Source organism: Alligator mississippiensis, chromosome 9 (assembly GCF_030867095.1).
Source record: "Alligator mississippiensis isolate rAllMis1 chromosome 9, rAllMis1, whole genome shotgun sequence".
NCBI classification, from domain to species: Eukaryota; Metazoa; Chordata; order Crocodylia; family Alligatoridae; genus Alligator; species Alligator mississippiensis.
This window is the reverse complement of record NC_081832.1, coordinates 68826416-68842767: the sequence shown is the minus strand read 5'-3', so window position 1 is coordinate 68842767 and position 16352 is coordinate 68826416. Positions and strand designations below refer to the sequence as shown.

Here is a 16352-nt window from a genome sequence, read left to right as displayed (position 1 = left end):
ATTGTTGGTATTTTTTCTTCCTATGGCCATTCAGCTGCCAACCGAAAGGTCCATGCTGGATGTATAGTGTGCCCATTTTAACAACCTCCCTTAAAGCATCCCTACTGCTGTCAGAACAAGCAAAAAGTACTTAATGTTTCAAGAGTGTGAAAATTGCCTCCAGAGAAGTGACAGGTTTAAAGAGAAAGCACTATTATCCAAACCAAATTCCAGCTCTGATAACTGTCGTTACTTAATCATGATGAGACTCCCACTGTTTTCGCACAAGTTTTTATTTCCATAATGTCAAGGTTTGCACTTTTTTCATTTTAAATCCTATTTTAAATCTCATGGCCATTGCCTTTTCAGTTAGCACTATGCAGCAGCTACTAAGCAACAGCAATCCTCAAGCATGGAAGATCCATGAATTCATTGATGTAGGGTCTCTCTAAATCAATGTGCAGCTGTCTTGTTTGTTTGGCAGCAAGAGAGTGGAGCAATATAACACCAAAGAGGTGTGAACTTTCCCCATTCATCTTAATAGGCTATTATCGTGAAAGTCCAGTTTTGGACATTGAAATGGGACATAGCTTCAAGGCCTTTTTATTGCTGGAGCCTTCTGAGTAGGACCAAGAAAAAACGTCATGGAAATGATAAAATTGTGAATGTTGCAGTTTTGACAATGCAACTTGATTGCCTTACTGCCTGTTCACTGTTACTGAAATGCTTAATAATGACTATCTGCATCAACAGTAATTCTAACATCAAATGTCTTACCTATCTTTCCAGCCACACATGCAAAATATGCAGACACATCTTTATAAGAATTGGCCAAGAAAATGATATGACATTTGTGTGGTTTTAGAGAACTATGAAAGGTCTGCAGCTTCAAGCACTTTTGTAGATGTACCTATGAATCAAATAAAATATGTAACTTAAATGGAGTATAGGAAAGCTTCTAATTTCTTATTATAGAGAAAAAGTGGTATCTCATATGCCATATGTAGTAACATCTGGCAGATGTTGATTTTTTTCTTACCCGTGGCCTCCATATTACGCTTGGAAAATAAAAAAGTAGGTTTGCTAAGTAAGCTTACTAAAAATATGGATAACATTATCATAATTCTTTTTTTTACTGCAGCATGTGTATTTTTACTTCTGGTTCTTTGTGGCTTTCTGTCAGCAGCAGAATAGTGTGGCCTAGGAAATCTAGCTTCAATAGAAGACTCATGGTTCCACCTCTTATTTTGCATTATTGCTTAAGCTGATCCTTTTTTTACTGTGTATAGGTCTTTGTTGTTGCTAAAATCATCCAAAAGAATCAATGGGGGGAGGGAGGGAAATAATGACTTAATTTTGTTATTGATAATTACTTCCCTTTGCATTGCTCTTTGCAGAAGTGGTTCAACTCACTCTTCCCGAAGACCAGAAGGTCAGCATTACCACTGTAACAGTTGGACTGAGCACTGTATTGACCTGCACTATCCATGGAGCCCTAAGACCCCCAATTATCTGGAAGCGAAATGGAGTCATCCTGAACTTCTTAGATTTGGAAGATATCAACGTAAGGTTTGAATTTGGGTTGCTCTGTTCTTTACAATGCATTGAATATGACTTAACTTAAAAGTAGAGGATCGTTTTAAGCAAATCTTTTATTTCATTATTATAATGGAAAATGAAAGCAAGCATCATATCCTCTTCCTCAGTAGCCTGTGTCCAGGAAGAAAAAGGGGGCTAAGTCCCACAGCTGGGAGCAAGCATCTTAAGTGTGTTTATAAGAAACTGGAACGTAGCACAAAAAGTAGTCATGCCAAGATTTCGTTCCTTCTTTAAGGTGGTAGAGTTGAACCTTATAGACTAAAGCATTTAAATCATTTAGTTTAGGGGTGCTCAACCCCCAGCCTGCAGGCCAGATCCTGGCCCCAGCACTAAGTCATCTAGACTATGGAGCTCCCCACGGGTCCATCAGGAGTGCCATGGGCTGCAAACCTGCATGCTGAATCTGGCATATGGGGCAGCACAGGGCCAGGCAGGTGCAGCACGGGCCCTGGAGCCAGATGGAGTGTGGGTGTAAGGCTCCAGGGCCCTAATCCTGGTACATGGGGCCAGATGGCTCTGATCCTAGCACATGGGGCTGGATGGAGGTGGTGTGAGGTGCTGGGACCTGTCCCATCAGGTGGGGTCCAGTCCACGTCACATGGGCCCAGTCCAGCTGTGCAAGACTGATTCTGATGCATGTGGTCTGATGCAGCCCACAGACAGACCCAGCAACACTCACCTGGCCCAATGGGCAAAAAACTGAGCACCACTGGTATAGTTAGTCTTTAACACACAAATCTACACTGTTTTCTGCCTGATTTAATACTAACACATCTACCATCCTCCCTCATTCCACTTCTAAGACAGACCCGTGATACAAGTGCTCTGTAGATGCCACCCCTGAAAGCTCAGAGCAAACTGGCTAAATAAGCTTCCTTCTTTCTCACGTCCGTGTGACAAGGTATTGAGCAGTATTTGCAGATTTGTCGGAATCTGACAGGGCCACGCCGTAAACCCTTCTACTCTGGTCTCAACTTGCAACCTCGGGGCTGTCAACCAGGTGCTTTAGTCTACCCACTCTAGAAACCACAAGTATACTGTAGCTGTGAAATACCACCTACATGTCAATCAAATAAGAAAATAATATAGCCTCTTTTTTGTGCAGTCTAATCTTATGTTTCAGTCTGTTTTGAATGAAACCTTTTACCACCTACTGCCTAGTTGGTGTGACAGCTGAAATTTCGGCTCATGATGCCATCCATGGATGAAGGAATGTGTACTTCTCTTGACTTCCCCAGTTATATCGATGCCTAATTATAAATATCTGGGTGACTCTCTCTCATTCTCCATGCTTTGTTACATTAACACTGTGAGTTCTAGACTACTACAGATAATGTTTGAATAATGTGATACACTTACTGATTTAATCAATAATATTTAATTATAGAGAAGATGAAAAGTAGTATACTGAAAATACAGTCCCAAGTTCATTTCTTTTCGCATTAAAACACACACTATAGCAGGTTCTTTTCAGTTACAGTACAATAAAACTATTTTTATTTTTGTTCCACTCTTCTTAATTTGATATCTATTTGAGTTAAGGACAGTTGTATATAGTACTATGCCTCACTAAACTGTTGAGGTGGAGAAAAGCCATTGTTTTACTCTTACACTAGGAAATGAAAACTATGAGCACAGGCTGTCAGGGAACATGACTGCTTATTTAGTTTATTTATTGACTTCATAACTGCAGGAAAATTCAGTGTGCTTGCATATGTGCGCACTAGTTGTGGGGAACATACAAGTTGCAAGACTGTTTATTATATCAGCACAAACTGGCTACGTCCAAATTTCTTAATACTCTGCTCTTTCCATCAAAGCAAGCACTACCCTTTTCAAATTCAAGGCTTGTTGCCATCTGGAACATGACATTCAAATGACACTTGAAAGTGGCAAACATATTGCTGCAATATTACCATAGGATCATAAAGAAACTTTAATGAAGACAGGCAGGATAGCAGAACTAGCCAGAAGTCAGAATACCTGACTAGGTTCTTACAGATATCCTTCTGTGAGATGAATTGATTGCCAGTCTTTGGGTGCTAGCAGTAAGGAATATTGCCAATGTACTACATGCAAATGTGTGGGAGTCGCACTGGTTGCAGGAAAGCAGCGTGCTCAAATGCACCCAGTGTTTTCCTGAACAAATGATTATATCTTTAGTATAAAATATATATTGCCTTTTGTATAAATATTCTTTTTGGACAGCCCTATTCTGACCACAGACTTAACTAGTTAAGCAGCAAAAGTTGCATATCTCACCAAGGTTTTTAGTTTAGCTTGCAACAAAATGACCTTGGACGTATCATGTTAATTAGGAGCCTAGGAAGAGCCCTTGGGGGTAATCATTCTCAATAAATATGGTCTGAGAAGGCTTGTTTGTATCCAGATCTGGAGTAAATTTAGGCCAGGTTATTAGGGTAGCCAACTCTGACTGAAGCTATTCTGGGAGATTTATTTTTTTCCCCCCAACATGCCGTAAAGTCATGGTTAATTGTATGGTTCAACTCGTTCACAATATCAATCTCCCGGATTGCTTTCAAAGGTCAACAGGAGATCGATGCCAACTCCGGTAGACTCCTGGCCAGTCCAAGAGGGTTGGCAAACCTACAGGCTATAGTGATCAAAACCAAACTGAACTCAGTTTGGGTCTGAGGTTAAGCTTCCTTGAAACCCTGTTATGCTGAAGGGTTGATCCTTATATTTCTGCCCAACATAGTGGAGATGCTATGAGATCAGCTCTTTCTTATAAGGTTTTGGCCACATCCACGCTTGAACTCAGAGACAGATCCCTTTTAATCTTGCCTGTGAACTGGGATAGCAGGAATTTCAGCAGTGTGAATTCAAATGGACTCTAAGGGAAGGTGTTTGGGTTTGGGCCTTCAGCTTGAGTTCATATCTAATGTTTTCCATGTTCAGAGTGCTGAGCATATTGTTTCAAGATCAAGAATCTCTTTCCTCCTTTTTAAATTGCATTAGCTTAGTGCCATTGCAAGTGGATTCCTGTTTTGTCTAGGCAAAGATTTACAACTAAACACGGTATTGGTTTCTGATTGCAAACACGGCTTAATTTAGTAACTAGTGAGAGGAAGCTTGATATCCTCACATAAAACAGAAACACTTTTGTACAATTACACTGCTCCTTTTTCAATGCTTCTTTCAATCTGCCATCAAACAATCACTCATTTTTTTTAAACCTGTCCTTGATCCATGGTTGTCATCTTCCTGGGATCTCACTGAAAAGTTTATCAAAGGGGCATTTTCAAAGACGTACATAAATGAAAAGCAATAACTGTTCTTCAGTTTTAATGCTTCAGTTTATGATCTCTTTCATCTTGTCATATACCACATGGTATTACAGTAAACATTTTTTGCAGCAATTAAACACCACCACGTCTTATCTGCCTTCAATTAACCTTCAAAGGCTTTTACTCTTACTTATACTCCACCATCATCTGTATTATCTCTTCTTGTTACTCGTGATGTCACGCATTAGGTTTGGGGAGTATGACCTTTCCGTCTCAACTCTTCACCAAGAATAATCTAATGGACCAGGAGTGGGAGGCTGTATGTTTCAAGCACTTGTCAGGAGGAGGATATCAGAGGTATACATAGAGTAGTTACTGCTTGAAAGTTGTTGTTTACCAATAGATGTCAGCCCATAATTATGACCTATTTCCTGATCTAAATAAAGGGGGGGAACTGTGGTGACTGACAGTGAGGGTAGGCCCATCCATCAATACTGGAAAATCAGATCCTTCCATGTGGGTGAACACAAGTCTGCAAAAACATGATTCTCAACCCAATTTTTGAGGCAGGGTTAGGATGTGAAGCATTACTCGTCAGGGCTGCTTAGCTCCAGAAATGTTGTACAGGAATTTATCACTGTTAATCTATTCAGTGAAACAAAACACATGATATACTGACGTTGATGTTCCTAGCAATATGGACGTTCAATGTGACATGATGATATTGCATCTTATTATGGGTACATGTGTATTCTTTAGGTGAATTCATACAGCATTAGTAGCATGTGGGACTGTAAGGGTTTGCACTGAGGTTTGCGGTGCAGGTATCAATCCTTCCAAATATTTGTGCGCTGTTTCTCCAGTTGGATTTAAATGTTGACTACAATGCTTTCTGTTGCCTCTAGTGATTATAGGGGTGTTGGTTGTAGCCGTGTTGGTCTAAGGACATAGGAAGACAAGGTTTTTTGGGTAAATGTCAAGCATAGGCACTCTCCCTAGGCCTGAAGAAGCGTGTTTGTGCCCCCAAACTTGCAAAGAACAATTTTTCCAACTATTTAGTTGGTCTAATAAAAGATACCACATTTACCCAAATAATTGTATCTGTCTAGCGATTACAGAAATTCACATTACTCAATGATCTACTCAGAGGCATTGGAAAAAGAAGGCAAAGGCAGTATGCTTCTTAATATACTTGAAGTCAGTTAATTAAATTACTTCAGTTTTCCTTTAGTATGCCTCAAGCAGAAACTCAATTGCATTTCTACTTTTCACAATAAGGTTAGCAATTTGGCTAATTGGAAGTGCAACAGGAGATTAATTGTACCTTTTTAACTTCAAGGAAATCCTCCCTGCTTCTGGCTCAGTCATAATCACAAGCAAACCTACAGGATATTTAGGCACTTAGAAAAATCCTTACATTATATTTCAATTAAACTCTTCCTCTTCTAAATACTAATGATTAGATAGGGAATCAGATCAAAATATAAATTGAAATCTGAGTGATAATAAGAATCTCCCTAAGAAGATTTGAGTTCACAACTAGGACTGTTCTGTGACTATTTTTGTTGCATTTTACTGCTTGGTCCAATCTCTTGATAAATGTATTGAGAGAAGATGGAAGTATGTTCTAAATTAAAATGAGGATTGACAAAGACCAACAACAAAAGACTGGATAATCTTGAATTTAAGCAGGAATTAAAACCTGAAGATTAAAATGCCTCATTGTTTATATGCCTTCTTTCTTTATCATTTTTATGAGGCATCTTGACTGGCAACAAAATATGAATCACTTTTCACTGCTCTTTTAATGATAAGCTTTCATAAGCAACACAATAATAATTTGTTTTATCTGTTAAGAACTCTGTTAATGAATTCAGTCATATAGCTATTACAAAAAATGCCATCCTAATGACACATGTAATTAAACCTTTTTTCTTTCAAACATTTAAGATTGTTTTCAGCACCAAAATAATATTTAACCATGAGAAGTGCATTTATAGCTATATTTAAAAGAAGTTTTATCAGGTTTCTCAGAAATAATTTTTTTTTATTTTATTTTCTAAGCACAGCTAAGACTTATAAGCATTAGATAGAGATAACAGGACATCAGATTATAATGAATTAAATGATGGAAGTATGTCCTTTTTCAAAATTATGTGCTTGTGCGCTCCAGGAACAATTCTAGCTTTTGCCAATATATTTAATTAGGAAATCACTCATAAATCCAAAATACATTGAATCAAGTAACAGAAGCAAATATATTTATCCTACCTCTTGACCGGTTTTATGTCACTCTGTATATAGCATTGGGGCATGAAATGGCTTTATACTTTCATTCCATTCTAAATTTATAAAATTATTGTCTGCGTCTTCCAGAAATATAGTGCAAGGGGTTAGAAATTTGCAAAAATGTGCAAAAAGTAGGGCTAGAAATTTGACCAAAACAAAGCCAATGCACTGCAGAATCCAAGAAGACAAGAACTTGCTTGCTTGCCAAGTATAGCGTGGACAACTAACAGATAAATTCATAGCTGTCTTACATTATTTGTTTCACATTAATCTGGACAGTTTAGTTCAAATCTGCATTAGTTGTTGCTCCAAAAATATGTTTTTCATTATACCTCATTAAAAAAGGTGTTTTCCTTCCCACTGTTGCTGCATAGTATGAAATTTACTGACTGTCTCAGGATCTGATTTAGAGACAAATGCAAACCCCCAAAGTCAATTGCTTCTTTGTTGAAGACACACTAGGGAATTAAATGCAGGGAAGCATGAGTACTTTGCAACTGGTTTATGGCTTGATTTCCCACTTGTTTGATTAAAAAATCAATAATTTCCCTTAAAGAACGTGCTCCCAGGAGTTAACAAAATGCAGCATATAATTTGTTTACTACTGTAGCTCATGTGTGTCAATTAGTTTGTCTTGTGGCGTGTACAAAAGGACCAGAATTGCCAGTAAATAGTCTACATGCTAAACTCCTCATTGTGTCCCAACTTGTGTCCATTTGTAATTCACACATTAAAATGTTTGTTTTTATAACTTGGGGCTTAAAACAGCTCTCGTTAAGAGATTGTATTTCTATTATGCTGCAAGTTCTAAGAATATGATGCTATTGTGTTGGTCCTCCGCTGGCGTACCATGCACAGTACTGCATACCTTATCTTAAAACAGAGTTTACATAATTAGAGGGGAAGATAACAAATATGATGACGAATGTTGAAACATTGAAAACTTTGGGACTGTTTGCTATTCAGAGAAGACAAGGGGAAGATGATAAAAATGAAACACACGCTGTCTTAGGCTAAGTGCAGACATTCAATAAGCCCGAGTTACACAGTTTTCTGTAAGCGGCATAGGTTAGATCAGTAGCAAACAGAACATACATTTGCCCTTTGGGGGGGCGGCATCCAGGCTGCATGCACTGGTTGAGGCCAGCCGGTTGGGGGCGCTCCTGCACACCTCCCAAAGTGAGGCTCCCTTGGTTGCTGGAGACTGCTGAGTGCAGCCAAGTGCCCAGGCCACCCCGATTGGCTGCCAGGCATGGGTGAACGCACCCCCTTTCCCCTGCAAGTGCAGTCATGCACGGCCCCCTGGAGAAATGCTCTATGAGGCTGTGTCTGATGGTGGGGTTCTCCTGGGCTCAGTGTCAGGTATGTGTGTACATCATGGGGTGCTTTGATGGGGAGCAGGAGCATGGCTCAGTGACACAGGTGCCCAGGTCTGGGAGAGCTGGGGGGCAGGGCCCTTTGGGCACATGGCCAGAGCAGCCAAGCAGGAGACCGGGGGGGCAAAGGCACATGGGATGTCAGCAGACAACAATCTAACTTGAATCAATAGAGGAACTGGTACTGAAGTTCAATGTACTAATCTAACCTAAATAGATTAAACTTGAGTACAGATTGATCCAGGTCTATCTTAGACCAGATTCTACCATTTTTAGACTGGTGTATGTGTGCTGAACTTCTGTTCTGTTATGGGTTTAGACCAGTTTCCAATCACTTTGACTGGTAAAAGTTTCATGTCTGTATCTGGTCTTAGTTTTCTCTTGTGTTAGTTAAACCTCCCAAAGGAGTTTCTGAACATTGGGATTCTTTTGAAGTCCTGGTAGCTACTGTCATGCAAGTTATCTATGTAGTTGTGATGGAGTCTGAATCAGAGAGGAGAGTATGTAGAGGCAGAGTGAAATGATATTCTGGCCACTAATGCTAGTTGGAAAACCAGCAACTATCCAGAAACCAAGAAACTAGAAACATTAAGAAACCCTTTTCAATAAAGACAAAAAAGGCAGCTCTCAAGGAAGGGAATAATTCTTCCTTATGTTTTCTTTTTCTCACTAGCATCATCTAATCTGGGTGAGCCTTCAGCCAGCACACTATTTTTATAACAGTATCCTTAATAGCCATTTGCAAAATTGTTCTGCAAACCTGGTCTTTGGGCCTTCAGAACAGCCTCTAGCCCGGGGCGGGCAATTATTTCGGGTTGAAGGCCACTTACTGAGTTTTGGCAAGCCATCGAGGGCCGCATGACAGGCAGCCAGGAGCAGATAAATATTAATTTTTAAAATTTTTTAGGGGTCTCATGGGCTGGTTAGAATGGCCTGGTGGGCCACATCTAGCCCGCAGGCCGCATTTTACCCACCCCTGCTCTAGCCACTATCCTAATAAACCAGTAGCACTAGTTTCAACTCTCTATTCCATATTTGAGAATACAGGCCCATTCTTTCACGTCTGAACACCAACAGTTAGGTGCCAAAATCCCTTCTTGGCACATAAATGACAACCTTTTGTTTAATGGATTTAACACTTCTGGAAACCAGGCCTCTTTTTTTAGGTGCTTAATTTTAGGCATTAACTTTTAAAAATTAAAGCCATAGTGTGTGTTTTACCTTAATAATTTAGCTACTGCATCAGAAGCATGTATAGTACATTGCTTCAAGTGCTCAAAACACTTCCCGTTACATGCTGCCATTTGATATGTCTATGAAATGGCATCATGCTCATCAACTGAGAATATGGTTTATTCATAATCTCATTTTGAAGAAACAGGACCTCTGACAAAAGCATTGCACTGAAAGGCTGTTACAGCCCAAGTCAACAAAACCAGCAAACAGAAATCCACAACCTCAAACAAAATACAGTAAAAGCTTTGTTATCCGGCACCAAGGGGCATGGGGGGCGCCGGGTAACAAAACATGCTGGTTAACAGAGTAGCCCGAACAGGCGTCTTTGCCTGTTCAGGCCGCTGCTTCTTCCGCTGCGTCTGGGGCATCGTTGCCCGTCCCGAGGCATCGCTGAACTTCCCATGGCATCGCTGACACTCCTGTGGGCCCCAAGGGACAGGGAGGTGGGCCCCGCACAGCCTGCTTTGCCCCGGGCCATGGGAGTTTGGAGAAACCGGAAGTGCCACGATGGGCACTTCCGGTTTCACTTTACCTTACAAGCTGGCATGCTGGTTAATAGAACACGCCAGCTTGTAAGGTGCCGGTTAACAGAGCTTTTACTATAAAATACTTTTTGCTCTCACCTTCCATTCTCAATAAAACAGAAAGGCATTTCTTAAAGACTTGCAGCCCACTTAACAGCCAAATGGCAAGCAACAGAATTAGACCAATTCCCAGTTTTACCTGGTTCACAATTTGTCCATTTTCATCCTTTCAAGCAGTGCAGAAGATTTCTTCATTTTCATCCTTGCTAGCAGTGCAGAAGCTAGTTCCTTCCCTGGCAATCAGACTTTTAATATGAAAAGAAAGGTAACAAATATCTTGCAGAATGCAAATACTTTTGTATGCCTATTCAGGGACACAGTACAGATCTCAATTCATACCCATGAAGGGTTTTTTCTTCCTAGGGACTTTACTGAGAGCTTAGTTGGGTCTCAAAGGAGTCTGTAGTATTTTCCTGTGAGTTAAGACTTCAGGTTAGGTCCTAACCAAGCAAAGACTGAAAAACTTGGTCAGATTAAATTTGGATTAGCTAAGAATCAACAAGGCATGTTTGGTTTTGTAATTTCTGGTTTTGCAGACATGAAAAAAAAACATATTTAAGGGTAAGAAGACCATATTATGTTTAAGGAAATCCAGGACATTGCCCCCCACCCACCCCGAAGTCATTGGCACTGCTGAAGGCCGAGGTAGGCAGGCAGGAGTGCAGGACACAATCAAGCAGGGAAGCAGAGAAGTATGGTATGCCAGGAAGGTGAGTGGCCCAGCACTATTGGAGCAGGCATCACCTCACCCACACGTGCCCAGCCCAGCTCCTCCTGAACAGCAACTGGAAGCAGGGGGCCATGCTGACCCGGGCACTGTCCAGTCCACCCACTTTGTTTCTGCATAGCAGCAGCAGTGCCTGCCTGCCTGCCTGCCTGCTTGGTGCACCATGCCACTTGGCCTCCCTGCCAGACTGCACCTTGCACCCCTGAGATTGTGGGACTTTTGATTCAATACGAAATCCAGGACTGCCCTGGCCAAACTGGCATGTATGTTCACCCTATTTAAGGGCCACTCTTGAGTCTGTCTCCAAACAGCATAACATGGGTTTTGTGTCACTACAAGGGAAGATCACGGCTGTGTCTGAATCTTAGGCAGCTCTCCACATAGCATGGCCACCTTCGTATTGCCCTGGAACAAATGGACTAAAAGAGCCCACAGCAAGAAGGGTATGTGGTGACTTGGAACAGGCATAAATAATGCACAAGGACAGGGAGAGGGACCACTTTCAGTATTCATCGTTCTATTTCTATAAAAACTACGATAAGCACATGAGTCATCTGCTGATTGGTAGAATGGGAAGTAGCATTCCCAGTGAATCATATATATATATCTTCTCCTCCCATGTTCATGCATATCCTCCTGAAATTGGCTGATACAGGATCCATCACTACCTGCATTGATATGCATTTAATAAATCTTTATTCAAATACCCCATTTAAAGGCAAGAATTTGAAATCATTTTTGGAACACACCGTGTGTTGCCGTGCACTTGCTATCTGAATTACACTTCTTATTGGAAGATGCTGTATGAAGAGAAATATTCCTGTTTACACTGTAAAGTAGTTTCCACAGCTGAAAAATATATAAGGCATGTGTAAATAACCCTTCCTAACACCCTGGCTAATGGAAATGAGGCCATTAAAATGATCTAGCTCTTATGTCATCCAAGATACTGCAGTAACCTAGTAATGTGAGTAAATTACAGGACGTTGTCTACCTTAAAGATTTTTTTCCTTTAAAGTCAAAGTTTAAGAAATTGCAATTGGTCGTATAGGACCTCCCAAGAAACATAGGTCTTCACAGGCTCTAAATAATGAAGATTAAGTGGCAAATTGATATTTAGGATGTTTTCAGAACGTATAATCTTTCACACTGACATAATAAGGATCACTGATCTTGTAACCACTTGGTGCTTTAAATGGATTATCTTTGTTCTGGTTCAGAGGCTAAAGTTAAATAGGTTGTTAGTACAAACATAAAAATACCAACAAGAGAAACAGTAGCAGTTCAGTTTGTCCTCTGAAGCCCCAGGGTGCCAAGCTTAACCTCTGACGTATATAATTTTAGAAGAAACCTCCACATTTGCAGAAGTTCAAATGTGGAGTTCTTGTGTTGGGGAAAAAAAGGTGAATATTAGATGCAATTATTTTGTAGACAGATCGCATCTATATTGTAGGGCTGTGGGAAATTTTGCCGGCTGTTTCATTTTGACATTGTTTCAAATCATTTCAAACTCGAAACAGTGAAATGAAAATGAAATGAAGGGTTTCAAAACGGCCTTGAAATGAAACGAGGGCAGTCAAAATGTTTCGAAAGTTTTGAAATGTTTTGAGTTTCAAAGCTCAAGCTGGGCTTGCCTGCAGGGAAACAGAAAGTAAGGAGAGGAAGGAGGAAGAGGGGGGAAGAACTGCTCTCATATTGACTGTGTAGCTGGCCACTGACTGTGATCCTTTTCTGAGGTCCCTTCCAATCCCCGTGCTCTGGGGGAGAGATGGAAAAATAGCATAAAAGGCAGCATTATTTGAACTGGTCTGCTTTCTGCCTTGGGGTCTGACAGGTACTGAGCTGTATCTTCCAACAGCTCGGGAGCATTAGACAACAAAGGCTACTACTAGCATTGATTTGAATGCTTTCCTACTTCCTAGCCTAGCCTAGCAAGTGGGATTCCACAATACCTTTTGCTTTCTTCTATACCTTTTATTTTATTATTATAATCATTGATTTATTCTTTTCAATTTTATAATTATATTGGATATTACACTATAGAATTTATATAGGAAGGGAGATACATTTATATTTTATTTCTATACATTTATACTTCGTGGCATATACTACATACCTTATATAATTTATATAGGAACACAGATACATTTATACCTTGCACCGTATACTATACACCTTATAAAATTATATAGGAATGCAGATGCATTTATACCTTGTGCCGTATACTACACACCTTATAGAATGTGTATAGGAATGCAGATACATTTATATATTTGTATAAAAACAAGACACTATGAAACACACCATACAGCAAGGGAAATTCTGGGGAAGGACGGAATCAGCTGCGTTTGTGCTCCACACCCCTGAAGTTTCCTTTAGAGCCAGGTCTCCTTCCCCAGAAGGCACTTCAGAGGAGGCTGAGGTAGAAGTTGCGGAGGCAAGCAGCTCAGCTGAGTCCGCTCCTCCTGTTGCTGTGCTTCTGCCTGCTGAGGAGGGGGAAATTGCAGCATCCACACATGCACCCACACCCCAGAAGCAAGCAGGTAGCATGGTTTGGGATCATTTTGAGCTGGCAAATGATCCCATGTACACTATCTGCCTGCACTGCCAAGCCAAAACCAGCCGGGGCAAGGGAACAAAACACATGAGCACCACGGGGATGCTGATACATCTCTGCAGGCACCACCCCCTTGCCCTTGCTCCTCCTCAGCCTGGCACCATGTGCCCAAAGGGAAGACCCCCACTCACTCCAAAGCCTCCATTCCCCCCCAAAGCAGAGGCAGACCACCCTGGAACAGTGGGGGAAAGGCAAACAGAAAGTGAGGCACATTGCAAGGGCAAGCAAGATCACCCAGAGAATTGGGGAGATGCTTGCTGTCCATGGCCAGCCCTTCTCCTTAGTTGAGCAGCCAGGGTTCAGGTGGGTCATGGCCCTCATGGCACCATCCTACCAAGTGCCCACATGCACCACCTTCAGCAGACCACTCTGTCTCCAATCTCTCAGGCCTGATCCTGAAAGGCAATTTACAAACCATTTTTCACAGATGGGCTTATGAACTTCACTTCATCAGCCTCCTAGGTAGTAGGTACATGGACTCAATATAGACATTGGATTTATGACACACTCCAACCTGCCAGACATCTGACTCCCCAGGTACCTCTCCACTTTTACCTGCGCTGCTACATCCCCCTTCCCCCTCTCCCCACCCCAGCCTGTCCCTCACCCCCTGACACCTCCATTTCCATTTTCACTGACTGGCTTTCTTGCCTGTGTTGCATGCCAGCCTCTGACTTCTTTACTATTCCTTCCATCCAGGAAGAGTGCACACACACACACCAACTGCAGGTGCTTCCTCAACCTGAGAAAGGGTTTTTCAACTCAAAAGCTTGCTAAGATATATTTCTGTAACTAACTATTCAGTTGGTCTGCTAAACCATAACAGATTGACCTAAAGGATAGGACCCTGTCTGTCAGTGCCATGTCCTTAGACTAATGTCACAAGTTTTGTTTGTCAGCAGCATGAGGTACAGTTTCCCAGGAAACCCTGCACCTATCTCCTTGAAAGCTGGCAGGCTTTATGGCCTCATCAGGGCCTACCATGCCTGCAGTTTTCACTCTGCTGCACCTTAACACACATGACATGGGTTTTGCTTGTCAGCAGCTTGAGGTGCAGTTTCTGAGAAACCCCTGCATCTATCTCCTTGAAACTTGTCAGGCTCTGTGGGCTCAGCAAGGACTACCATTCTTGCAAGTTTAATCTGAATCAGGCAAGAAATGACAAAGCTATAGGCAGTTTTGTGCTTCCCCATTATAGCCTATAGGCAAAACTTCGAAACAGTCAAAACAGCGAAACGAAACAGAACAGTGGTTTTGAAATTAAATGAAACTTGAAACGAAACACTGTCCCATCAAAACATTGAAATGGAAGTCAAAATGGAATGGTGCTGTTTCACACAGCCCTAATATATTGTCTATATATTGTTAACTCTTGACAACATAATGGAGAAATAGAACTACGAACACAATACAGATCTCCTAAAAATTATAAAGAAGAAAACATTTACCTGTGGAACTCACTGAGGTAAGGTATTAAAGCAAATGGTTTAGAAATATTTTTAAAAATTGATTCAACCCTTAAATTGAAATTCTAGCCAATTGAAATCAATTGCAGATGCCCCACATTCTTCAGTGATTTCACACACAAATGAAGGTATGCAAAATAAAAATGTCAAGGACTGTCAATCCTCAAGGTTCAGCGTATAGGCTAATTATTAGTTGGATTTGCAAAGAAAACTGCTTCCATGTCATAGCAACTGGTCAAGCATGGCCTCTGGGACTAATCACGTGCTTTTCTTTGGAGTATGTGGTATTCTAATTATTTAAGATATTCTATTAGACTATTGGTATGGTAACGTCTTCATTGCACCATAACTCCAAAAAGAATGCTCACCTTAATTATTATATAATTGACTCTGAGAGCACCTGCAAGTCAGTGGGTATGTGTAAGTTGGCTATTATGATCTACATTATAATAGAGGTCTATAGAATATATCTTTTTTCTGCGTGTTTAACAAAAGAAGTATCCATAGCTTACCGATCATATCCCTCTGTTGTACTAAATCTCTTGAGTAAAATAATAGAAAAAGAAAAATTAATTCTTCATCATTTATTCTTTGCAGTAGTTTTCTGGCATTTGCTTAGGGCTGAATATTTCCCCACTTAAATTACTAAAATGATAAGCATGTAAAACCAAGAACAAATAATTTTAATGAAGCATAAGTTCTCTGCTTGTCTCTGGAAATGAATTATTGAAAAGACCAAAGAAAGTGATTTAAGAATCCATGACTAATTTAGTTTTTATTATTTTTATATGAATCACTCATGGATCCATTGTAAAAAAGATCAGAGACATTTGATTAGTGTGGAAAAATCATTTTCAAAGTGACAGACATTGTAGATTTTGCATAATAATAATCTCATTAAATGCTTGGGTACATTTAGTTTTAAAATCCTGTAAACATTATCAGATATTTCTGGGACTCTGAGGATCAACCAAGATTTAAAAAAAAATTTTTAAAGAATTATCTAATAAATGTTAATCACAATATTGGTTATTGCTGAATTCTGGAAGTATTTCTTTACCCTCTAAAATACCTATAGGCAGGTATTAAATCAACCCTAAGAAAATATAACCAATGAGTTTGGAGAAACTTAGTTCTAATGGATAGAGAATGGTTCCACCTTATCCATGGCTTGAATAGTGATGTTTTGGTCTTTCTTTTATATAGGATGTTTTATATCATATCTTTGGAT

General features: G+C 40.4%; 1 protein-coding gene across 1 annotated transcript in view; it reads left to right on the top strand.

Annotated features, from left to right (window-relative positions):
• Window positions 1–16352, top strand: part of FSTL4 (follistatin like 4) — a 535417-nt gene that overhangs the window by 450351 nt on the left and 68714 nt on the right. The window contains exon 8 of the mRNA XM_059712862.1: window positions 1377–1543. Coding sequence (XP_059568845.1) covers window positions 1377–1543 — 167 coding nt within the window. The remainder of the gene's footprint in view (window positions 1–1376; window positions 1544–16352) is intronic.